This window comes from Erpetoichthys calabaricus, chromosome 6 (assembly GCF_900747795.2).
Source record: "Erpetoichthys calabaricus chromosome 6, fErpCal1.3, whole genome shotgun sequence".
Classification (NCBI taxonomy): Eukaryota; Metazoa; Chordata; class Cladistia; order Polypteriformes; family Polypteridae; genus Erpetoichthys; species Erpetoichthys calabaricus.
In genome coordinates, this window is record NC_041399.2 from 215,516,453 (window position 1) to 215,544,140 (window position 27,688).

The 27,688-nt window shown below is 38.5% G+C and overlaps 2 protein-coding genes across 2 annotated transcripts in view; both read right to left on the minus strand.

Annotated features, from left to right (window-relative positions):
• Positions 1 to 27,688, minus strand: part of tmem14ca (transmembrane protein 14Ca) — a 1,114,298-nt gene that overhangs the window by 25,357 nt on the left and 1,061,253 nt on the right. The gene's annotated exons all lie outside the window — the stretch shown is intronic.
• pak1ip1 (PAK1 interacting protein 1) lies at positions 4,223 to 27,551 on the minus strand. Its single transcript, XM_028790846.2, has 10 exons — positions 27,431 to 27,551; positions 26,501 to 26,663; positions 20,675 to 20,795; positions 13,045 to 13,119; positions 12,897 to 12,949; positions 12,646 to 12,791; positions 10,167 to 10,264; positions 7,942 to 8,041; positions 7,700 to 7,826; positions 4,223 to 4,444 (listed from the first exon to the last, which is right to left on the minus strand). Exons 1-10 carry the CDS (start codon positions 27,506 to 27,508, stop codon positions 4,323 to 4,325), a joined length of 1,083 nt encoding a protein of 360 aa, XP_028646679.1. The 5' UTR covers positions 27,509 to 27,551; the 3' UTR covers positions 4,223 to 4,322.

The following is a 27,688-nucleotide window of genomic DNA, read 5'->3' on the forward strand; positions in this document are numbered from 1 at the left end:
TCCTGGACTCTTTTGATTTGAGACAGCTCGTTAATCAGCCTACACATAAAGCAGGTCATACGTTAGACTTAGTAATTACTAAAGGACTAAAAGTTGATATAAAGCAGGTCATTGATACGGGTCTTTCAGACCATTTTCTTCTACTTTTTAATATAGAAATAATGATAGAAAACACTCATGAGAAGCATATTGTTAAAAAACGCTTCTTTGACTCATCAGCAACTTTAAAACTTACAAACATTCTAACCAATCAGTCCGTTTATAGTGCCAACTATAATAGCGAGGAGAATGTAAATAGTAAGGTGGAAAGATTTAATACTAAAGTGAGGGCTGCTGTTGACATAGTTGCACCTGAAAAGACAGTTAAAAAATCTTCTAGCATTGTTATACCTTGGAAGACCCAAAGAGTGTCTGATTTAAAGAGAACATGCCGTAGAGCTGAGCGTAAATGGAGGAAGACTAAACTAACTATTGACTATGAGATATTAAAAGTTAAAATAACAGAATACAATAACACAGTCCGTCTTGAGAGGCGCTGCTATTTCTCTAAGATTATAAATCACAATGCTAGTAATCCCAGAGTGTTATTTTCGACAATTGATCATCTGTTAAACCCAGGTAACTCAAAGGAATGCCTTCTAAGTACTTCCAGTAAAACCTGTGAGGCTATCGCTGTATTTTTCAATCAAAAAATTAATGATATTAGAAATAACATAGTATATCTCCCCAACACTAAGGATCCCCCGAAACCCCAGTACTCCATAATAAATAAATTAGAGTCTTTCACTAGGATAGATTTACCTGATTTACATAAAATAATTTCTCAAATGAAACCATCCACCTGTGCCCTTGACCCAATACCAACAAATTTTTTCAAAGAAGTATCGGGTGTGCTTATTGATAATGTTCTTGACATAGTAAATTCGTCATTAGATACGGGGGTCTTCCCAGACTGTCTTAAGACTGCGGTAGTTAAACCCCTACTTAAGAAAAATAATCTCGACCCCTCTGCTCTTGAAAATTATAGACCCATCTCTAACCTGCCTTTCTTAAGTAAAATTCTAGAGAAGGCAGTCATTATGCAGTTAAATGAGCACCTCAATAAACATGCTATTCTTGATAAATTTCAGTCAGGTTTTAGAACAAATCACAGCACAGAAACTGCACTCGTTAAAGTAGTAAATGACTTGCGGGTAAATGCAGACAGAGGCCATTTATCTGTTCTCATCCTCTTAGATTTGAGTGCCGCATTTGACACTATTGATCATAATATTCTTAAGAATCGCCTTAGTCAATGGGTGGGCCTCTCTGGCAGTGTCTTAAACTGGTTTGAATCCTACCTGGCAGGGAGAAAATTCTTTGTTAGTTGTGGTAATTATAACTCAAAGACACATGATATTCTATATGGTGTTCCACAAGGCTCTATCCTGGGTCCGCTGCTCTTCTCAATCTACATGCTTCCATTAGGTCAGATTATCTCGGGACATAACGTGAGCTACCACAGCTATGCTGATGACACACAGCTGTATTTATCAATAGCACCTGATGACCCCAAATCTCTTGATTCGCTAACACAATGTCTAACCTGTATCTCAGAATGGATGAATAGTAACTTTCTCAAATTAAATAAAGAAAAAAACCGAAATCTTAGTGATTGGCAATAATGGATACAATGAGGCTATTAGAAATAAACTGGATGCATTAGGATTAAAAGTCAAATCGGAGGTAAAAAGCTTAGGGGTAACCGTTGATTGTAATCTGAATTTTAAATCGCATATTAATAAAATCACTAGGACAGCATTTTTTCACCTAAGGAACATAGCAAAAGTTAGACCTCTTATATCATCGAAAGATGCAGAGAAATTAGTTCATGCGTTTGTCTTTAGTCGGCTAGATTACTGTAACGCACTCCTCTCAGGACTACCCAAAAAAGACATCAATCGTTTGCAGTTAGTGCAGAATGCAGCTGCTAGAATCCTTACCAGGAAAAGAAAATCCGAACACATTTCTCCAGTTTTGATGTCACTACACTGGTTACCTGTGTCATTCAGAATTGACTTTAAAATTCTGCTTATGGTTTATAAAGCTTTAAATAATCTCGCCCCGTCTTATATATCGGAATGTCTGACACCTTATATTCCAAATCGCAACCTCAGATCCTCAACTGAGTGTCTCCTTAGAATTCCAAGAGCAAAACTTAAAAGAAGTGGTGAGGCGGCCTTCTGCTGTTATGCACCTAAAATCTGGAATAGCCTGCCAGTAGGAATTCGCCAGGCTAATACAGTGGAGCACTTTAAAAAACTACTGAAAACACATTACTTTAACATGGCCTTCTCATAACTTCACTGTAATTTAATCCTGACACTCTGTATATCCAATTCATTATAATAACTATTCATTCAAAATTTGTACTAACCCCTACTCTCTCTTCTGTTTTCTTTTCCGGTGTCCTATTGGTGGTGGCTTGTGCCACCACCATCTACCCAAAGCACCATGATGTTCCAACAATGATGGATGGATTAAAAGCCAGAAGTCTGTATAACCATCAGCATCAAGTGACTCCGTGAGAACCCTAACTACAAAGAGGACTATTTCATTTATGTTAGGTAGAATGCCCAAAGGGGACTGGGCGGTCTCGTGGCCTGGAACCCCTACAGATTTTATTTTTTTCTCCAGCCTTCTGGAGTTTTTTTTTTGTTTTTTCTGTCCACCCTGGCCATCGGACCTTACTCCTTTCTATGTTAACTAATGTTGTCTTATTTTAATTTCTTATTTGTCTTTTTTTCTTCTTTTCTTCATTATGTAAAGCACTTTGAGCTACTTTTTGTATGAAAATGTGCTATATAAATAAATGTTGTTGTTGTTGAATAAAGAATGGGATAAAAACATCCTCCGTGAGCAACTTCTCCCAACAACAGTTTGGTGGCCAACGTGACGGAGCACCGGGCCATTAGGCCAAAGTGAGAACTAAGTGGCTTGGGGAAGAAAACATCAAAATTTGAGGTCCATGGTAGGAGACTCCCCAGACCTTATCCCATTGAGAAATTATGGTCAAGTGGTGGGTGGACAAACAAAAACCCACTAATTCCGATTCTGTAAGAATGGGCTGCTGCAGTCAGGATTAGGCCCAGAAGGTGGTTGACAGCCTGCCAGGGCGACTTGCAGATGTCTTGAAAAAGAAAGAACGGCCAACACTGCAAATAGGGACTCTTAGCATAAGCTTAATGGAATTGTTAATAAAAGGCTTTGAAACTTCTAAACTGCTTGTAACTCTACTTCAGTACACCAGAGAGACATCTGACAAAAAGATCTAAAAACACTGAAGCAACAAACTTTGTGAAAACCAACACTTGGGTCATTCTCCAAACTTTTGGACACAACTGTACTTTATATTAATCAGTCTGATGAACATCATTGTCCTGAATGGCCTGTTCAAGTGAAAACTGCTCGAATGAATACATACATTTGAGGTAAGGCAGTTCTACTCTCTAATCCTGGTGCCAGAGAATGGAGACGTGTTCCCTGTTGATTAGTCAGTGCAAAAAAGAATTTCACTGGTCTCTGTACACGTAACATTATTGACCTTGTGATTCTTGAGAGCAAGACAGACATTTTCAGGAGAAGCAGGGATCAATCAATATGCAGGAAATAAAGTAGAAGCCACCAAAAATGGAGTTGGATGTTTAGCTCAGATGCCAAAGATGGACTGATCTTTCCGATTATCCTGGACTGCAGAGGTTCCCAAGCTTTCGCTGAAAGGACAGATCATTTTTCTTATATTTGTGGTGGGCTTGCTCGTAATGTCTTCCAAATTCCTTATTCCTCATCCTGGAATGTCATTTTCAATCTTTCCATCGAGGTCAAGAGCAGGACGGTGGCACAGTAGTGGCAATGCCAGGTGCTATCTGTGTCCATGTGGCCTTCCTCCAGGCACTTTAGTGTCTTCCAACAGTGCAAAACCATGCAGCTTAGGTAGACTTGCAAGTCTGAATTGACCCGGTCATGTGTGCGTGTCCAGGGACTGTTCTCGCCTATTTCTTGCTGGGGTAAGCTACAGATTCCCTTTGACCACACTCTGGATAAGCGAGTTTAGAAGATGGATGGATAGAATCCAACATATGACTTAAACTTTGTCTTCTTTCACTATATTGGGAATTTAAGCAACAAAGTAGTCAAACAATTACATTAGGACTCCATACTGCTTTAACAAAAAGTCCAAAGATTTTAAATATATTTTTTTATATCTGCTGTATATTCAGATAAAAAAAATGAATAAAGCCAAAAATAGTCCAAAGAGAGTCTTAGGATTAAAAGAAAGAAAATTATTTGAATCGGAGTTTCTTTTTTCTTTTTTTCTCTGTTTCAACTTCCACCAACACTTCTTCAGAAGGCTTTTCTGAAACTTTTCTCAACTTCTTGGGTTGCGGCAGGCTTTCTTCAACACCTGTAAATACAAATGTTGTTAAAATGTGCTATTTTGCCTTCATGTCATTATGGACAGACACTTTACATTTATTTGGTTAGAAGTGTCTGCAAAGCGACTTACAAAATAAGATCACACTTTAGGATCAGTGAGGGCATAGTTTAACAGTTACAACACCTTTACTTTGCCTGCATGGCCAAAAATGGTAACCCTTGCACTTTACTCAAAAAATGCACCATTCTTCCTGAAAAATACTGAAATTAAAAGGTCAATCTCATCACTGCGATGGGCTGGCGCCCTGCCTGGGGTTTGTTTCCTGCCTTGCGCTCTGTGTTGGTTGGGATTGGCTCCAGAAGACCCCCCCCCCCCCCAAGACCCTGTAGTTAGGATATTGTGGGTTGGATAATGGATGGATGGATGGATCTTTCTCAGCCACACATGCATTTCTTTGATTTGCAATGGAACATAGCAAAAAAGGCAGTGAAAAGTTTAAAAACCTTGCTTATTCTACAAAGACATTCCAAAATGGCCAACACAAAAAAATTATTGGAACCCTTTAGAGATAAGAAATAACTGAATCGTAGTGATGCTTCAAGCAGACTAATCTCTGGTGTCCTCAATCTTACAATCACACATTGACAGTTTAAGTGGAGAAAAGACCACACTCGGCTGTTTTGTGTCATTCAGTGTGCGTTTACATGCCCACATAATCAAGTTCAGGTGAATAAGTTAAAGCAGAAATTGAGGAGGCCCCCATACGGTTCACTCCAAAGATATCTGTACTGTGCAGTGGACTTGTGTCCTTGTCCAGGAATGGTTCCTACATTTCACCTGGTGATCTCAGGATACACTCCAGCTGTCAGTAATTTAGACTTGAATTAATCAGATTGGAGAATTCAGGTATGTGTATAACAGGGTGGTCCACAAACCATTGCTAAGAGTTTGGGTGTGTAGAATCATTTCTCCACAAGTCTTATTTTTGTCTATTAGGTAATAGCTTGCTTATCTGCCCGATTGTGGAACATTTATAACATTCTGAACATTTTATTTGCATTACTATTGTGCATACCCTTGTGCAGGGTTCTTAACTGGCTAAGTGTTTAGTAAGCAATTAAAAACAAAACAGAGAACATTCTAGAACTAAGACAGAGTTCCCAGAAAATTCTAGTAGGAGACTCTTTTTAATGACAGAACAAAAAAAATATTGCAAAGCCTGCAGCGAGCACGGACACCAGACATTCCAATGTGTCTTAAACAATGAATCCGAATGGCTGAAGTTGGAGAATCTGGTAACAGAAAGAATAACATCTTTCTTTAATTTCCTTATGACAATAGACAAAGGAAGGTCTCAGTCATTTCTCAAAAAAAAAAACCAAAAACCTAAAGAACAGTGCACAGATGATCCAAAGGTCAACGAATTTTAGCAACCGTCAGCACGCATTGAAGGTAGGAAACGGCACAGCTGCAAGACAAATAAAAGTCTCACTGAAAAGTACAATGATATAATAATAAAAGATGAGGAACAGAAAGTTTATTCTTTGACTGGTCGCAAACCATCGCAAGAATTTCCCAGCTTTATCAAAAGCAGAGCTAAAGTTGTAGACCACCTTCTTCATCTTTTCACATTTTTATGTGGGATTGACAATAAAATCTTTACAATTATAAAACACTCTTCTCATCACAAGTGCTTCAGTGAGTGAGGGGCCACTTCAACTACCACTAAAGTGTACAACGTAGCATCCACCTGGATGACGAAATGGAAGCCATTTTTGTGCCAGTATACTCACAGCACATTAGCTGTTAGGTTGCGAGAGTAACTAGGCCATGGTGGGCAATATAGCTTGGACATCAGGATACACCCTACTCTTTACAAAAGATGCCCAGGGATCTTTTTTATGGCCAGAGAGTCAGGACCTCAATTTTACATCTCATCTAAAGCACAAAGCCATTTTTACACCACAGTGTCCCCTGTCACTGCACCGGGGGGACTGGGATCCACATTTAGACCACAGACCATAGGGTAAGTGCCCCCTGCTGGCCTCACCAATACTTCTTCCAGCAGCAACCCAAGCTTTTCCTAGATGGTCTCCCATCCAAGTACTGGCTGGGCCAAACATGCTTAACTTCAGGCGGATGACCTCTTTTGAAGTGCATATGGTACAGCTGCTGGATCAATGTACTTGATCAGATGATAGTGTGTGTGTGTGTGTGTATGTGTCCACACACAATCCTATACACACACACACATTTATCTATTTATGTATTGTTAAAGAGCTTCCGTAAAAAGCCAAATAAACCTGAGGATAAATAACAGCTCTATCTATCAACATTCTCCACACAGCGTGGTCCTGCGTCTCCTCTGCAATCAAACCCTTTGCCTTTAGATCTTTACTTTATCCATCCACCTCTGCTTTGGAACTGTAGATGGAACAATTGGAAGAAGGTGTTGGGTGTACTGTGTGATTGAAGAATTAAGGTGAAGGTTTCAGGCAAGTATTTTAAGACCATGGTAAGACCAGCAATGACATATGGAACTTTAGCCTAGAGAGGAATGGGAGCACAGGAGTAGAATTTAGATGTGGCAGAAATGAGACTGATGAGTTGGATGTGTGGAGTTACACAAAAAAGGACAGAATAAGAAATGAGACCATCAGAGGTACAACAAGAATGGGCAAAAGCACAGGAAAAGTACTTTGAAGCAGTATGGACATGTGATGAGGGGGAAAAAAAAAAAAGCAGTGCATATGTGGGCAAAAGTTGTGTGCTCTTCAAGTTAGATGACATAAAAACTGCCAAATGGAGCAATCTCTACATGTTGCTTATTTTCATTAAAACTGTGTGCATGTCTTTGCTATAAATATGATGAAAAATGGCACTAGCCTTGTGGAGAACTTGAGTGTGGTGTTTTTTTTGGGGCGGTACTACCCCCCACTCCCATTTAGTGCATACATTTCGTGTTTTATTGAACCTTGCATTACTCTTATCAAGTTTATATCAAAACTATTCATGTTGCTAACTACCAGCTTTTGGCATTTGAATAACAGAACCTGTACTACTGGACACCTGCTATACCTTCGATTTTTCATCAAAATACACCGATTTTTAGGATGCAAAGAGAGTGAAAACCTTCCTCAAATCTGAGAAATATGTGAAATCATGAAGATATTTCCAGTCTCGACAATGTTGTATTACAAGAGGGCAAAACCAACAAAATATGGCTGGGCTTAGCATTCTGACAGAAATACATCCAGGCCACATGACTGATTTTACGAGTACCTTCAGAGCAAGTTGCTTCAGTCTTCTTTGTCTCCACACTGTCCATCAGACTGGGCTTCCATACGGCCAGGCAGGTCAGTCTAGCTGTTGTATTAACTTCACCAAGGAGAGTTGGGCATTCCTGAAACTTAAAATAATACAGAAAACAGAATACACTATAAACAATATACAACTCTAGAAAAAAATAGTGGCATTTTAGCAAGCAAACGATTAAAAATTAAAAACAAACGGAAACAAAATACCTTTTTAGAGTTAACCCTCCACATCTTAATGAATCCATCGCTGGAAGCTGTTACTAGGATATTACTCTCATGTAGAGTAAAACCACATAAAGCTTTTACTCTGCAAAACAGTCGTATTATAATAATTAAAAACAGCACTGCCAAAACAAATGCTTGTATCAGAGGTCATAAAGCTTTCAGATCACCACATGTTACTGCTGAAATCACAACACCCTCAAGGCATTCCCTACACCTCCTCACTACTCGAAGAATGAGTCAACTGCTATCAGGAGTGGTGCCAGGTTAGAAAACATGAATTCTAGAAAACATCTGTACTACAGTAATGTTAACAAAGCACTTACTGTGGCAATAAACTTACTATCTCCAATAAAACTACATGTTTAGAGTTATGTCAGAAAGACACTGGAATTGAAAAGGAAGTAACCCAATCAAATTTAAAACATTACTGAATGGCCGTTAAGTTGAGTGTGTAAAAAGTTTTGTTTTTTTTTAGAAAAGTAAAGAAACTAGCCAAAAAATGTTGATATAATTTAATGTGATGAGGTGTTGTTCTGAAGGGGGAAAACACATACATGACTGTATCCACAAGGGGACACATGATCTCTGGGATCGTGTTTTTTTTTTTAAATTTTAGTTATACTCAGGGGTGTCGAACTCCAGGCCTGGAGGGCCGCAGTAGCTGCAGGTTTTCATTCTAACCCTTTTCCTAATCAGTGATCAGTTTTCAATGCTAATTAACTTCTTCTCCTTTCATTTTAATAGCCTCGTTTTAATGATTCAGTCCTCTGAATTTATTCCTTTCTTCATTAAATGACAACCAAACAGAAATGAGATTGAAACGAGCAAACAGATGACCAGCTAAAGTGGGATTTCAAACTCCAACCAATCTCTTAATGAGAAGCTGATTCTTGCTGTTAATTAAACTCATTATTTAATTCAATGGATTGTTGCTGCTCTCATTCTGTCACAGCAGACATTTCCAAAACTGGATTTTTCTGTTTTTTCTAGGAACATCGTCAAAATGTGTTGGTGATCTGAGAGATCAACCTTACTGAGACCTTCACCATTCTCTATTTTCAGATATTGTGTGATGGGCACAGGAGAGCTGGTCATGTGGCGGCTTGTTTTGTGTCTCATTATTGTTTGGCTGCTAATTAAGGAAGAGACGACAACAAAGGGGCCTGAGTCAAGTTAATAAAAACTAAAGCAAAAGAAGTTAATTAGCAGCAAAAACTGGTCACTAATGAAGAAGATGGTTAGAATGAAAACCTGCAACCACTGCGGCCCTCCAGGACTGGAGTTCGACATCTGTGTTCTAGACATCCACCCATCCATCATCCAACCCGCTATATCCTAACTACAGGGTCACGGGGGGTCTGCTGGAGCCAATCCCAGCCAACACAGGGCGCAAGGCAGGAAACAAACCCCAGGCAGGGCGTCAGCCCACTCCCACACACACTAGGGACAATTTAGAATCGCCAATGCACCTAACCTGCATGTCTTTGGACTGTGGGAGGAAACCGGAGTACCTAGAGGAAACCCACGCAAAAACGGGGAGAACATGCAAACTCCACGCAGGGAGGACCCGGGAAGCGAACCCGGGTCTCCTAACTGTGAGGCAGCAGCGCTACCCACTGCACCGCCCCATGCTCTAGACAATATACAGTATATCAATCCCAGCGACCATGGCAGACATAATAAAGCTAGGAACTTTTACAAAAGTAAGGATATACTTGACTTGTTTTTAACTGCTGCTATAAACAGAACAACAGTGAGTCTATAGGACAGTCCAATTATCATACAAGTTTTAGGGTCTTTAATGACACTATGCCTATCTTCAAAGGTACTGGAGACAAAGTAATCTTTCATCTGTCTATAGAAAATGTTGGACTCCTCCAAAGAAGCTGCATTAACTTGCCTTAAAATTTCTGCACATGTAGGGATATATTGTCTCAAGTGTTACTATAATTTTAAAAGAAATCACTCTCTAGAAGCAAGCATGTGCTGTCGGATGCAATGATATTTGGTTTAGGACACAAAAAGTGTACAAAATTACTAACACAGAGGCAGTATTTCTTAATACTTTACATTTCATTAAACATATAGTGATGGATCTTGCACTTGGAATCAATAGACACCTATCTAAAATATAGTGACCTTCCTGTCCATCTATAACATTTAGTGCAACTGTAATTCACCTTAGTAGTGGGAGCTTTATACAGTACCTGTTCTCATGCGCTTTAAACTCACACAAAATCTGAAGAGATTTAGTGTCATAAAGCCTGACAGTTTCTTCATCTCCTGCTGCAGCAAGAACAGAATCCTACAAAAGAACGGAGATCTAAATTTAAAAATCTACCTGTATGTATCATCAAAAATAATGTTTCCCCCCACATCAGCTTTCTACAATAAACAGAAAACAACAATTCTGCACAAGTACATTAGAGACAACAGCAGGCAAGAAGGCCATCCAATCCACATGGCTACTAGTTCAGTCTTTTACCAGAGCCTTCACAAACCATTTCTGGTTCAGGTGTCCCAATTAGTGGCATAAATAAACTGTACTGAATCACTGTAAACTCTACATTGCTTTCATAAAGGTACTGTATAAGCTAAATCAATGTACATAAGGAACTATAATGTTTACAATTTCCCAGGGACTCATTATATCCAAATTAAAAGATGTGCTGTCCAAATTCAATTTTTTGAAGAATTCATTCATTTCCTGCAATTACAAACTCTCTTTACAAGATTAAACAGACATTCAGTATTTGATAACAAAACAAACTTATTTTTTTCAATAACCTAAGCCAAAAAAAAAATTAAAGATAATTAAATAAAAATCCCACTTTTGAAGAGTTTAGCAGTTTTTTTTTTTTTTTTTTTTTTTTAAAGTAATCCATAACTTCCTTGCATAAACTGCAGCCGATGAAGGTGGTCTGGATTAGACTGCCTTCTTTTTGGTGTAGGCACGCCACAACTTCCTGGAAGAGGATTCAGAAGAAACCCGACACATACCGGTGGGATTCAAAAGAATGCGGGGATACTGGCAGTAACTCATTAAGGCTAAAATATTACACAAACGTTAGGAAGATTTTTTTCAAAGAGCCATATAAATAATAAATTGAGACGTAGTGTGGTAGACAGTCCCTCTCTCTCTCTATCTATATGTGTATAACATGAAATGAAGGGATTGTGTTCAAAAAATGCTTTAGTTGCCTCACATTTTTAGGCAATCGTTTTGTTCACCCCACTGAATTAAAGCTGAAAGTCTGCACTTCAACTGCATCGGAGTTGTTTCATTTAAAATTCATTATGGTAATGTACAGAACCAAATTAGAAAAAAAGTTGTCTGTCCAAATATTTATGGACCTAACTGTATATATACACACACATACATGCATATATATATATATATATATATATATATATATATATATATATATATATATATACTGTACACTTACACACACACACTGGGTATAGAAAAGAATCCCCCCTTTGAAATATTCTTTTTTTTTGCTTTACAGCCTTAAATGAAAACACACAAGCCAATAATTTTTCCAGCTTTACTTACTCAATGCAATCGCTAACATCCAAGTGAAAGATATCACAGCTACAGTTCAGAAGAATTAAAAAAAAAAATCAAAAACAAGAAATACTGAGATTAATGAAGGGTTAGGGTTAGTGGTCTAGCCAGTCTCCAGATCTCAACTCCATAGAAAATCTTTGGAGGGAGTTGAAAGTCCGTGTTGCCCAGTGACAGCCCCAAAACACTGCTCTAGAGGAGATCTGCATGGAGGAATGGGCCAAAATACCAGCAACAGTGTGTGAAAACCTTGTGAAGACTTACAGAAAACGTTTGACCTCTGTCATTGCCAACAAAGGGTATATAACAAAGTATTGAGATGAACTTTTGTTATTGACCAAATACTCTTTTTCCACCATAATTTGCAAATAAATTCTTCAAAAATCAGACAATGTGGTTTTCTGGATTTTTTTTTCTCATTTTGTCTCTCATAGTTGAGGTATACCTATGATGAAAATTACAGGTCTCTCTCATCTTTTTAAGTGGGAGAACTTGCACAATTGGTGGCTGACTGAATACTTTTTTGCCCCACTGTATATGAATTTCCCCTTGGGATTAATAAAGTATCTAATATACAGTATGCTTACATAATTTATTTCCTCTTTTTCTGTACTTTTAGGAGAAGGGTGCTGCTGAATGAGCCGCTTATGCAAGCCCTTTCCCTGCTATTGTACTGGGAATTCAAGCGGGTAATGGACAAGTTATAAAAAAAAAAAAATATACAAGTTGATTTAACCTCCGTCATGGTAAAACTGAAATAATAATCTAATTCATAGTTGACCTCGGACAGAATGTTTCTCTGTTTAAAGATATACAAGTTCATAGGTTCACCAATGGAAGATTTTGAAATTTCAAAACTATGTACAGTGTAATCTTTTTGCAATACGCAAACATCTGAAAATGAATATTGCAAAATACTCCTCATGAAAGATTAGGAAAAGTGATTTAAAATGTCCACAAGAAACTAAACTACAGCAACGAAAAAGTAACAACAGACATTCAAGAGATTGGCATCAAAACTAATGGTCTAATCTTTGCAAGCAAGCAAACATGTGCTCTGCAATGCTGCATTAACTGAGAAGGCAAAGTACAGCTGGCTTTTCATGTATACTCACCGTTACAAATTTAACGGCCAAAACCCTCTTTGGGTGAGAAATTGTTCCAGATATGGATGCAGTTTCCAAGTTATAAATGTGGATTTTGTCATTCACAACCACAACATATTTTTCACCTTTGGGACACCACACAACTATGTGAGAAGCTTAAGAAGAAAAAATAAAAACAAACAAAAGTATATCTATTATTTTTTTTTTCCTGGAATCAATTAGTGAAAATGTTTAGAATTTTCAGTTCTAAAAATACTTGCTTTGTTTTATGTTCTTGATGAATGCAGATCTGCCATTTATTAAATTCCATGTTCTGTAAAAGAAAGCAAAATTTCAGCAGGTAAGCAGAAACGCTAAATATGCATTTTTTTCTTTTATACAAATTATATTAAAATGTATGGTCATTACCGGAGAGTTTTGTCCGTCCCCACTGACAAAGCAAGCTTTCCAGATGGGTGCACAGCAAGCGAAGTCACATGACCTCTAAGAATAAGACAGGGGAGAAAAAAGGGTTACAATAAATTTATAATATATATATATATATATTTTCACGGCATTCATAGTCTGTGTCACAATCTGATTATATGGGTGGTTACCTACCAGGTAAGTTAGCAAAAACACATGAAAGTAAAACAAGAGTTTTAATGTTTGCTTTTCTGCCTATAAACGGACTCTTGGCCTACTTCAATTTACTCCTTGGCAATTGTTCCAGCACCTGGCAGTCCAAATTCTGGTTTTCTTAAAAGTATTACTTCAGATTTGTATTGCTTTGCTACACCACATTTCCTTTTCCAGTTACGTTCTTCCCCATGAAAAATTAAACATTTTTCTTTATCACCACTAGGCATGAACGCAAGCAAAAATTGCAAAACTGTGTGGGAACATCATCAAACTCGGGGGGGGGGAATGAAGTCAACAGGAAAGGAGGAACTGAACTAGTTTTAAGAGAGCTGTAATGGTCTTTTGAAAGTCGATGAAAGCTAAAGAAGCATCTACAAACTATGTTAGACTGATTATTGTGGCTAAAAATGTGACCTGCACTGTGAGGCAGTACTCTACTTCAAACAAGAAAAGACTGAGATGGAACAATAACCACAAAGAAAATGTGGCATCGCCACAAGCCAGCAATAGGTAAAATAAATATATAAATAAAATAAATATCATTGCTTTCACAGAGTTACAATGTTCAGGGCGCTGATTGGTCATACCATGCAGTGACAGTACCTCGCTGGCCCATTCCATATTTTAGAAGTTGCGTTCCTCTATTTTCTTTTTGTTTCTGATCTATACATGCAGATGCTTTACACTTTTTCTCCGATCAAGAAGTTAGATACGATTTGTAAATGGTAATTAATCTTGCACTACCATTATTTCAAAGTTTGATCCTGCATGACTCCCTTTTGACAAGTGCACTGCTCTTATTCTTACTATTTTAGAATAAAAACATACGTTTGATTTCAGTCTGTAACAGCTGGTGTAATTTATACTTGTAAAGGTTAGCTTTGTCTTTTTTTTTTTTATTCACTTTTCATTCTCTCAGTCACGTTCAGGATCCTTCCCCTCCCCTCCCCATCTGACACTGCTGTTTTCACATAAAGACACGCTATAATGCAATATTATTTTTTAAACGAACAGCGTCAGATCGGGTGTGAATTTATACTGGCGCTGTTAGTCAGATCAGAAGCTGAATAAGCTCCTGTTCTGACTAGTAAAAAGCATGAATTAATCAACAGAAATAACCGCAATCGACATTTTAAACTTAGCGATTTACACTGCATACCAATTTATAAATTTTATGTCTGTTTGAGGTTTAAAAAAAATAAAATAATAAAAAAAAAAAAAAAAAAAAAAAAACTTTCTCCCCAGCTGGGAATCGAACTCAGGTCTCGGGGGCACGGTAGGGTTGCCGCACTCCGAGTCAGCAAATCATAGTGTTACGCCACAGAAGGTGTTGTATTGTTCTTGAACCTTTTGTGAAAGTGTTTATTTGATCTTTGCTCTTCAAGCTTCACACATTCTATAGTTTATGCCTACATTTTGTAACATTTATTACTAAAATATGAAAAAGTTTGTTTTAACAATGTGTTTACACAGATTACTGTAGAAACGAAACACACATGAAATGCATGTGTTCCAAATAACGATCTATTATTTCCACTCTAAAACTCCAGCAGTTCAGTCACTCCCAGATAATCAAACAAGGCATGGGCTGGGGAAACTTAGTGAACGTTCTCCAATGGTGGGGGATGGAATAGCCGGCTGCTTGCTGCTCGTCTTAATCGGCACATTTAGAAGACAAAAGATGCTGGCAGAGAGGTGAGAATGGTTTTAAGGTGGGCCGGATCTACGAGTTTTTTCGTAGACTCTGGTAATTCTAGTGTTAATGCTTGGCGCCAAGTGAATGAAAGCACAGGGGTCAATGTGATATACACAATGGCAGCGCTCGACTTATCATGGTGAGCTCTGTATGAACTTTGGAGTTATAGCATTAACTTTGTGATCTGCCAACTTAGTCAGAGGCACAGCATACTTAATCCAGCAGTGAAGACACCACATACAATTAATTGATCCAATATAACAAAGTCTTTTAATAATACTCCCGTAGTACTAGGGTGTTGTACCGTGTTAGCCATTATGAATGTAGTGAAAAGTCAGGCAAAATCACACCTTTTATTGGCGAACTAAAAAGATTACAATATGCAAGCTTTCGAGGCAACTCAGGCAAGATGTAATCAATAATATTCCATTACGGTCATCTAACATACCCCCTCAAATAAAATTACTGAAAGTTCCTTTTTTTCCCCTTTTCTTTTAAAAAATACACACATGTATAGAGCAAACTGGGAAGAAGCACTGATGTGGTAATGACATCATGCATGCGTGTATACGCAGTAACTTTTTCATGTATGTTAGAAGCAGATCATGCAGTGCCATATGTGGTGGAGTACAATTACAGTTTGCATGCAAGAAAGTTCTGCATATTGCAAAAGGGTAGTGCAAAATGACTGCTACAGCCCTTTGACTATCTATCTATCTCTGCTTTTAACCCCTTCCGAAATGCCACTCCTGTGCTTGGTCATGATAATTGTTTAATAAAATCTTCCATAAAAGTGCACAACATAAATACTGTAATAACCAATCTTAATGCACATAGAAAATCTAGGCAATACGGCATAAACACCAATAATTTAATTAAAGTTACTACTTTAGATGAACAATGTATTAAAACTATAAAAACATATCATAGATTAAACAAAAAATACACGCAGAGCGGCGCTAATAAAAATAACTTAATTCCTGTTCCATATATCAATAACGCACATAGTATTCATCTCTGCTCCTCCGAAACATTGAATATGGCTCTATTAAATGTTAGAGCTTTAATTAACAAGACGTTTTTTATCAACGATTAATCGAATCTGCGCCTCCGGATTACAGTTTTACTTGTGCTGATCGCCAAGGAAAGAGAGGTGGAGGGCTAGCAAACATTTACTCAAGCAGGTTAAAATGTAAAAATATCAGTTTTGGTAAATTCAAGTCTTTTGAGTATCTCGCCATTATTATTCAGGGAGATTCTCACGTTCTAGTATTATCCGTGTATAGACCTCCAAAATTCAACGCGTCTTTCTTTGAGGAATTCTCTGACTTGATGTCAATCTTAATTACGAACTATGACACACTCTTAATAGTCGGCGACTTTAATTTTCATATAGATAATCAATGTGACCAGAAAGTAAAAGAATTTATGAACCTCCTGGACTCTTCTGATTTGAGACAGCTCATTAATCAGTCTACACATAAAGCAGGTCATACTTTAGACTTAGTAATTACTAAAGGACTAAAAGTTGATATAAAGCAGGTCATTGATATTGGTCTATCAGACCATTTTCTTCTACTCTTTAATATAGAAATAATGATAGAAAACACTCATGAGAAGCATATTGTTAAAAAACGGTTCTTTGACTCATCAGCAGCTTTAAAACTTTCAAACATTCTAACCAATCAGTCCGTTTATAGTGCCAACTATAATAGCGAGGAGAATGTAAATAGTAAGGTGGAAAGATTTAATACTAAAGTGAGGGCTGCTGTTGACATAGTTGCACCTGAAAAGACAGTTAAAAAATCTTCTAGCATTGTTATACCATGGAAGACCCAAAGAGTGTCTGATTTAAAGAGAACATGCCGTAGAGCTGAGCGTAAATGGAGGAAAACTAAACTAACTATTGACTATGAAATATTAAAAGTTAAAATAACAATACAATAACACAGTCCGTCTTGAGAGGTGCTGCTATTTCTCTAAGATTATAAATAACAATGCTAGTAATCCCAGAGTCTTATTTTTGACAATTGATCATCTGTTAAACCCAGGTAACTCAAAGGAATGCCTCCTAAGTACTTCCAGTAAAACCTGTGAGGCTATCGCTGTATTTTTCAATCAAAAAATTAATGATATTAGAAATAACATAGTATATCTCCCCAACACTAAGGATCCTCCTAAACCCCAGTACCCCATAATAAACAAATTAAAGTCTTTCACTAGGATAGATTTACCTGATTTACATAAAATAATTTCTCAAATGAAACCCTCCACCTGTGCCCTTGACCCAATACCAACAAATTTTTTCAAAGAAGTATCGGGCGTGCTTAGTGATAATGTTCTTGACATAGTAAATTCGTTATTAGATACGGGGGTCTTCCCAGACTGTCTTAAGACTGCGGTAGTTAAACCCCTACTTAAGAAAAATAATCTCGATCCCTCTGCTCTTGAAAATTATAAACCCATCTCTAACCTGCCTTTCTTAAGTAAAATTCTAGAGAAGGCAGTCATTATACAGTTAAATGAGCACCTCAATAAACATGCTATTCTTGATAAATTTCAGTCAGGTTTTAGAACAAATCACAGCACAGAAACTGCACTCGTTAAAGTAGTAAATGACTTGCGGGTAAATGCAGACAGAGACCATTTATCTGTTCTCATCCTCTTGGATCTGAGTGCCGCATTTGACACCATTGATCATAATATTCTTAAGAATCGCCTTAGTCAATGGGTGGGCCTCTCTGGCAGTGTCTTAAATTGGTTTGAATCCTACCTGGCAGGGAGAAAATTCTTTGTTAGTTGTGGTAATTATAACTCAAAGACACATGATATTCTATATGGTGTTCCACAAGGCTCTATCCTGGGTCCACTGCTCTTCTCAATCTACATGCTTCCATTAGGTCAGATTATCTCAGGGCACAACGTGAGCTACCACAGCTATGCTGATGACACACAGCTGTATTTATCAATAGCACCTGATGACCCCAAATCTCTTGATTCGCTAACACAATATCTAACTTGTATCTCAGAATGGATGAATAGTAACTTTCTCAAATTAAATAAAGAAAAAACCGAAATCTTAGTGATTGGCAATAATGGATACAATGAGGCTATTAGAAATAAACTGGATGCATTAGGATTAAAAGTCAAATCGGAGGTAAAAAGCTTAGGGGTAACCGTTGATTGTAATCTGAATTTTAAATCGCATATTAATCAGATCACTAGGACAGCATTTTTTCACCTAAGAAACATAGCAAAAGTTAGACCTCTTATATCATCGAAAGATGCAGAGAAATTAGTTCATGCGTTTGTTTTCAGTCGGCTAGATTACTGTAACGCACTCCTCTCAGGACTACCCAAAAAAGACATCAATCGTTTGCAACTAGTGCAGAATGCAGCTGCTAGAATCCTTACCAGGAAAAGAAAATCCGAACACATTTCTCCAGTTTTGATGTCACTACACTGGTTACCTGTGTCATTCAGAATTGACTTTAAAATTCTGCTTATGGTTTATAAAGCTTTAAATAATCTCGCCCCGGCTTATATATCGGAATGTCTGACACCTTATATTCCAAATCGTAACCTCAGATCCTCAACTGAGTGTCTCCTTAGAATTCCAAGAGCAAAACTTAAAAGAAGTGGTGAGGCGGCCTTCTGCTGTTATGCACCTAAAATCTGGAATAGCCTGCCAGTAGGAATTCGCCAGGCTAATACAGTGGAGCACTTTAAAAAAACTACTGAAAACACATTATTTTAACATGGCCTTCTCATAACTTCACTGTAATTTAATCCTGATACTCTGTATATCTAATTCATTATAATAACTATTCATTCAAAATCTGTACTAACCCCTACTCTCTCTTCTGTTTCCTTTTCCGGTGTCCTGTTGGTGGTGGCGCACGCCACCACCATCTACCCAAAGCACCATGATGTTCCAACAATGATGGATGGATTAAAAGCCAGAAGTCTGTATGACCATCAGCATCAAGTGACTCCGTGAAAAACCCGAACTACAAAGAGGACTATTTCATTTATGTTAGGTAGAATGCCCAAAGGGGACTGGGCGGTCTCGTGGCCTGGAACCCCTACAGATTTTATTTTTTTCTCCAGCCTTCTGGAGTTTTTTTTTGTTTTTTCTGTCCACCCTGGCCATCGGACCTTACTCCTTTCTATGTTAATTAATGTTGTCTTATTTTAATTTCTTATTTTGTCTTTTATTTTTCTTCTCTTCATTATGTAAAGCACTTTGAGCTACTTTTTGTATGAAAATGTGCTATATAAATAAATGTTGTTGTTGTTGACATCAAGCTTTATGGGGAGCTTTTGGGGAGTGAGAGTTCGTCTTAACTGATCATAGGGCAGATTTTCAAGAAATAATTTGGCAAACAGGATCACCAGCGAACTAAGCAAATTTGCTACAAAAAAATGTTTTGGCGAATTCCACCAGCTGACCATAGTCACCTAATTTATAAACCAAAACGGCTCAGTAACATAAAAACATATATACCGTATACATATATTTTGGGTAGAATATTATAATGTTATCCTACATTAATCCTCCAGCTTACTGGTCAATGTGAATGTACAGCATGCCTTGTATGGACACTGCCAGCTATCTTTACATGTTCTTCAAAAAATATAAAGAAAAGGTAGAAATCCTAAATTAGAACATCATGTCCTATTGCTCAATTCCAATATTTTGTTCCGATCGGATCTGCCTGTCTTGGCGGTTCGCAGTGATAAGTATAAGTGACCTGTATCTAACTGTAGAGTAAACACAGAAACAGCATACATGCACACATTAATACGTTTGTGTGTGCACGAGACATCCGTGTCACCAACAACAAAGAACACATGGTATTAAAACCAACAAAATAAACACACTATTAGCTAGTGTATGCATCAGATTTTGCTGTTGAGGATAGTAAACAGTTTATCAGCTGTACACGATTAGTTTGAGAAAGCGAAAAGAAGCTGGATGGCTAGCTTTTGTTGTTTTCACATCTATTACTGGCTCTGAAGCACCAAGAGATGTAACCACATCATCTTTTCTATTACCGACACAAGAAAGGAGCTGACAGTGGTGGGACAGTGACCATTTTAACAGCTGTAGCTCTTCTCCATTGTTGTTTTGGCACGCTACCAGTGCTGGCTAATGAAGGCAGGGTTCAGGGCATGCGTACAGGCAAAAGTCCACATGGATCCTAATCTGATTGTTCTCATTCATGTAACATGGCCACAAATCGGATACATTTCCTATCTAGGACCAGATAAGAAAGCGACTCAAATCTGATTTGAAATGATTGGATTTCTGTGTCCTCACAGCCCTGAAAACAGATTTGTATCACATTAAGGCCAAATAAATAATTCTGATTTGGGTCACTTTAGCCTGGTAATGTAAATGCAGCCTTTTATCATTTTTAGTATGCATACTTATCGCTAAAAAGCAGGAGAACAAAAAAAGGTTGTTATGGCTGCTCGACAGAAGAACAAACAATCTGCTTCATTTAGTTTATATTACATATTATCTTCCTACAATGAACATTATCAAAATGAACTTTAATGCAATTAAAACACTACAGAATACAAACCAAAACCATGCCACTTCAGAGATGTAAAGTGTTCACCATTGGCCTTCCTATGCTAATTCACAAAGACAATCAAAAACAAAGTTATGACAAGAAAGTTATTACAATCCAAATACATGGCAATCCCACTTACACATGGGCTTTGATGGTTTTCAAACACTCCCACTTCTTCGTGTTCCAAACGCAGATGAGTCCATCCTCTCCACCACTAAGCAGATGTGTACTGCCGTAGAACTCCAGACAAGTTATCGTACCTTTTGGAGAAAAGTTAAAGTCAGTCTTAAAGTTACTCCACATCTGAACCTTTAAAAATGATAGCATTAAGACAGCATTCTCAGTTACAGTTTGGTGCCGCCGTGAGTGGCAGCCTTTCTAGGAGCTCCATGTACGACTTTATATTTCAACCTTTTCTCTATCTCACTGATCATTCCTACCACTTTCTTTTGTGTGGACTTGTGAATTTCCCCTTGGGGATTAATAAAGTATCTATCTATCTTCACTCCCCTTGGAAGTTTCATGTTTTATTGCTGTTCAACATTTTATCTCATGAGAGTTAAGTTTGGCTTTTCCAGCTCTGATCAACAGAAAATGACTCTTTAATGTCAAACTGAAAACACATTTTGACAAAGAAGTCATGATTAATCAAAAATGTACAACACTAAATAACCGACTGCGTAAGTATTCACCCCCGTAATATATATCACACCTAAGTTATCACTGGTACATCCAATGGGTTTAGAAGTCACATAATTAGTTTAATGGAATTACCTGTCAAGTGTTTTTGGTATAAAGGCACCTGAATGTGGAATGCCAACTTGTGGCGAGACAGTTTGGTGACAAACTTCAAAATGAAAACAAAAGAGCACTCCAAGCAACTCCGTGAAAAATCCAAGTCATGGGATGGAGACGAGAAAGAATCCATGTCAGTAAATATCTCGTTAAGTCACTCAAGAAGAAATGAAAAGCGTATGGCACAGCTATGCCTGCTCTAAGCAGATTTAATCTACAAAACTGAGCGATTGCCTCAGAAGACGACAAGAGAGGGAGGCCGCCAAGAGACCTCAGAAAAAGTCACAATTTAACAGTGGAGACACTGTGCAGCAACAACTGTTGCCCAGTTGCTTCACAAGTCACAGCTTTACGAGAGGGTGGCAGAGTCAAAAACACACTAACTCGATCTCGGCTACAGCACTGGACACATGGTTAGACACTTGTGTCAGATGAAAGAAAGTTCTACGGTCTGATGAGACCAAAACTGATCTTTCTGTCCACCAGACTAAACGCCATGTTACACCAACAAAAAACACATCAATACAGTAAAGCACCGAGGTAGCAGCATTAGGCTGTGCGACAGTCCTGGAAAGCTTGTGAGGGGGAAACAAATGCAGCACAATATGGAGAAGTCCGGTAAGAAAACCTTATGGAGCCTGCAAGAAACCTGCAGCTTGTGAGAAAGCCAGCAAGACAACGACCCCATGCATAGAGCCAAAGCTACATATGAATGGCTTGAAAGAAATGATGTTGTCCTGGAGTAGAAGTCAGAATCCTTATCTCAGTCTAATACTTGGAAAAGGCTGCTTACTTGCAGTCCCCCTACAACCTAACAGAGCTTCAACAATTTTAGTAAAAAAAAAACAAACAACAACAAAAACTAAAAGGCTGTGTTCAGATGCAGAGACACCAGTGTACACAGACTCACAGCTGTTGTGGCTACCATCTACTAATTATTCTGGTACACCCATGAGCTCAGAGCTATGAAAGCCACTAGCCGGCGTCCTGAGTGGCTTTATAAGAAAACAGGCCTCACAGTTCACTCATAGCTTTACACTGAGCACATACTTAAATATTGAGATGTTCTTAACACGTCTCGCTCCAACTATTATTCCTCTGTCATAAATGGTGCCAAATCTAGGCCTAGAACTCTTTTTAGGACTGTTAATAAACTATTCCAACTCCCTCTACTAGCAGGCCCTAATACAGCTAAACAGCGTCAGGCTTTCTTACATTTCTTTAATACCAAAAATGATCAAAGCTATCCCAGTTTCCCCTCCACACCTCAATCACTCACTCATTCTGATCTGCCATCTCCATTATCAAGACTCACTTCTTTCTCGCCTGTTGACTCTCTTGCCATCTCTGAACTTATTAAAAAGTCTAATTCCTCCTCCTGTCTGCATGATCCTGCCCATACCCCTCTGCTCATCCATAATTAGTATTCCTGTTGCCTCATTGATACAGGCATGTTTTCTTTTCAGGTACTGTCCCTACTGCTCTCAAAACTGCTGCAGTGACCCCAATCCTTAAAAAACCTGATCTGGATCCTCCTTCTCTCTCCAGTTACAAGCCTATTTCCCTTTTTTGGCTAAGGTGATGGAACGCATGTTTGCTACACAACTCTGTGCTTTTCTTCTAGACAATACACTATTATGTGCCTTTTCAGTCTGGCTTTCGCACACAGCACTGTGTCAACTCTTCTCCGTGTAGTTAATGATCTTCTCCGGTCTGAAGATTGTGGTTCACTTAATATTCTCCTCCTTCTTGACTAAGGGCAGCATTTGACACTGTTAATCATGAAATCCTCCTGTCACGTCTCTCTACTGTAGGGATCTCTGGCTTAGCCCTTCAATGGCTCACATCATATCCCTCTAACAGGCAACAGTTTGTCACACTCGGCCGATATAAATTCTTCACCTCACTTATGTGACGTGGTGTCCCTTAGTGTTCAGTCCTTGGGCCATTACTCTTTACTTTATATCCTTCCTTTGGGTTTGATTATTCACAGACATGGTCTTAACTTCCACTGCTATGCAGACGATAGACAGTTATATCTTAGTACAGACTCCTATCACACTCACCGACTGCAGAACTGATCTTAAGCTATGGATGGAAAATAACTTTCTCAACCTTAAAGCCAATAAAACTGAAGTGTTACTGGTAGGCCCAAACTCCAAATTTTCTAAAGCATCCAATTTCTCGGTTTCTGTTGATGGTACACTTGCCAAACCTGCTCCTGTTGTCAGAAATCTTGGTGTTTTGTTCGATTCGTCACTTAACTTTGGGCTACACATTAGGTCTCTTCCCAACATTTCAATCTATCATCTCTATAACATCGTTCACTTCCATCCTTTAATGATGCTCAAATTCTGGTTCATTGTTTCATAATGTCTTGTATTGATTACTGTCATTCCCTCTTCATCAGCATCCCTGCAAAATCTATATAGAAGCTACAGTACATTCACAACTCTGCAGCCAGAGTCCTCACCCACACAAAGCATTCTGCTCACATCTCCCCTGTTCTCTCCCAACTTCTCTGGTTACCGGTTCTATCAAGAATTAAATTCAAGATTCTGCTTCTCACCTTTAAAGCTCTACATAACCTTTGCCCCTCTCTACCTCACTCAGCTCCTGGCTTCTTATACTCCTAGTCGCTCTCTCAGGTCCTCGCACAGTCACCTCCTTACTGTCCCACACACCAGACTCTCCACCCTGGGAGGCAGGACCTTCAGTGTTATGACCCCTCAGCTCTGGAACTCTCTTCCTAAATTTCTCCAAGATTGCTCCTTTTTCTCCACCTTAAAATCTCAACTGAAAACTTTCCTCTTCTACAAACTTTTGTCTTTTTTAAATCTGTATATAAAGCGACCTTGGGTTTGTGAAAGGCTCTCTATACAGGTGCTGGTCATAAAATTAGAATATCATGAAAAAGTTGATTTATTTCAGTAATTCCAATCAAAAAGTGAAACTTGTATATTAGATTCATTCATTACACACAGACTGATGTATTTCAAATGTTTATTTCTTTTAATGTTGATGATTATAACTGACAACTAATGAAAGTCCCAAATTCAGTATCTCATAAAATTAGAATCAGCTAATTAACTCTAAACACCTGCAAAAGCCTTTAAATGGTCTCTCAGTCTAGTTCTGTAGGCTACACAATCATGGGGAAGACTGCTGACTTGACAGTTGTCCAAAAGATGACCAGACACCTTGCACAAGGAGGGCAAGACACAAAAGGTCATTGCTAAAGAGGCTGGCTGTTCACAGAGCTCTGTGTCCAAGCACATTAATAGAGAGGCGAAGGGAAGGACAAGATGTGGTAGAAAAAAGTGGACAAGCAATAGGGATAACCGCACCCTGGAGAGGATTGGGAAACAAAACCCATTGAAAAATGTGGGGGAGATTCACAAAGAGTGGACTGCAGCTGGAGTCAGTGCTTCAAGAACCACCACGCACAGACGTATGCAAGACATGGGTTTCAGCTGTCGCATTCCTCGTGTCAAGCCACTCTTGAACAAGAGACAGCGTTAGAAGCGTCTCGCCTGGGCTAAAGACAAAAAGGACTGGACTGCTGCTGAGTGAATTTTGCATTTCCTTTAGAAATCAAGGTCCCAGAGTCTGAGGCGAAGAGAGGAGAGGCACAGAATCCACATTGCATGAGGTCCAGTGTAAAGTTTCCACAGTCAGTGATGGTTTGCGGTGCCATGTCATCTGCTGGTGTTGGTCCATTGCGTTTTCTGAGGTCCAAGGTCAACGCAGCCGTCTACCAGGAAGTTTTACAGCACTTCATGCTTCTTGCTGCTGACGAACTTTATGGAGATGCAGATTTCATTTTCCAACAGGACCTGGCACCTGCACACAGTGCCAAAGCTACCAGTACCTGGTTTAAGGACCATGGTATCCCTGTTGTTGATTGGCCAGCAAACTCGCCTGACCTTAACCCCATAGAAAATCTATGGGGTATTGTGAAGAGGAAGATGCAATACGCCAGAGCCAACAATTCAGAAGAGCTGAAGGGCACTATCAGAGCAACATGGGCTCTCATAACACCTGAGCAGTGCCACAGACTGATTGACTCCATGCCACGCCGCATTGCTGCAGTAATCCAGGCCAAAGGAGCCCCAACTAAATATTGAGTGCTGTACATGCTCATACTTTTCATGTTCATACCTTTCAGTTGGCCAACATTTCTAAAAATCCTTTTTTTACATTGGTCTTAATTGATATTCTAATTTTCCGAGATACTGAATTTGGGACTTTCATTAGTTGTCAGTTATAATCATCAACATTAAAAGAAATAAACATTTGAAATACATCAGTCTGTGTGTAATGAATGAATCTAATATACACGTTTCACTTTTTGAATGGAACTACTGAAATAAATCAACTTTGTCATGATATTCTAATTTTATGACCAACAGCTGTAAATGCAACATTATTATTATTATTAATCTCTTCTTATGCAATCAATTACTTAGTGTTTTATATTTGATTAAGTTAGGACACTTTAATGAGATTTGTGTTCACTTTAACATCCTCACAGGTGGTGCAGTGGTAGTGCTGCTGCTTTGCAGTAAGGAGACTGTAGAAGATTGTGGGTTCGCTTCCCGGTTCCTCCCTGTGTGGATAGCGCTTTGAGTACTGAGAAAAGCGCTATATAAATGTAATGAATTATTATTATTATTATTATTATTAAGAGTCTTCATTTGTTGATTTGTGCCAAAAAAAAATGCAGATCAGGTGAATACCCTTCATAGGATTTAAATACATTCATTTATCCCTTTAACAAACCTTCTTAAAGAAATTACATTGGTGGACAGTCCACCAATTTCACTTTTGGCACGTGCTCAATTTGACAGATAACCTTGCCTACATACTGTATCTTTGGGATGTAGGAGGAAAGAAAAAAAGTTAAAAAGTACAGTACTGTACTCCGAGCTCAAAGTACCGAGGCAGGAAAAGATCCCATGAGTGCACAGGGAGAGGAGTTAACTCTATATTGGGTTTGAATCCCAGACCACTCATTTCCCATATCCTATAGCTCTGGTGCAGCAGCACTAAGCCACTGTGCCACTAAGTCATCCATCATCTTAAGCAAAGGCAAAAAAAAATAAACACCTCAGGCTACCTAAAGAACAAGCAGGCAAAACTGTAATGTAAATAAAAAAAAATCCAAAACCGTTATGGTGTAGCAAGGCTCCATGATCCACTCTTTTCTTCATGTCATATAACTGAATGGACTCATCCCTGCTGCCTGTTGCTATGTAGCGCTCATTCACTGCAACTGCAGATACTGATGCAGTATGTGCATGGTGGGTAAAGTCTGGCACTGGATTCCATGTCTGTCCAAAAAAAAAAAAAGAAAGAAAATGACAGGACTTTACTCTCAATCAACATGCAAAACAACAGTAAACAATGTTTTAAAAAAAATCCATTGGTTTTCAATATCCATGTAACTGCCCGGAAATACGAAGTTTTGATAAAATTAAAGGGATCAAAACAAATGTCAGTCAGCAGTAACATCAGGCGGCAGGTTTTGGAGGTTGTCATAACCAGGCACACCGAACCTCACCGTGGATGCACTGCAGATGTTACAAATCGTCATGTTCGCCAGGTACGTCACTGCTGTCCCCATGTTATAAGAAGTAAGCCTACTACAGTACAAGCCTCAACTTTACACGCTGGTCTTTTGCATTCAGTCGCAAATTTAAACGCACAAATCAACCTTTCAAAATTTTGCCTACGAATGGACTCACCACCGCGCTATATGAATAAATGACAATAAACAATTTTAACTAAGCGTCCCCTTCAACTCAATGCACTGTTTGGAGGATGGCCGGGCAGCTCGCATTTCCTTTCCTTTTAGTTGATGTCTCGCATTTGAAATATCTAACCGTCGGTTACTGCCAAGATTATGAAGCTGTCATTCACGACTTAAATGTCGTCGTTTAAAACACCCACTAGTTGATACAATATTCGCAAACTAAAACTTTTGCCTGTTTGCGATTGCAAATATGTGTTGAGCAGAATGACACACTTTTAAAACTTTTTTTCTACAACAGATACTTAAAGAAAAACGTAAATGCTGATCTTTTAATTCTCAACTAACCTCCTCCGTTGTCTGTACGCGAAACCCAAGCGCGATTTGCTCATAGCAGCCAGCAACTAACAGCAGTCGGCCCGCCATGTTTCTGTAACCCACGTGGGTTCCACGCCAGGGGTCCTTCTGGAGTAGCTACTCTGGGTTGTGCATTCGTTGTGAGGACCAAGCTTGCGCCTTTATTATTTGTCTAAATAAAACCGTGTCATAGTTTAACTGATGATGAACTAAAATAATAAGTTTTTTTAAATAATATGAAAATTTTAA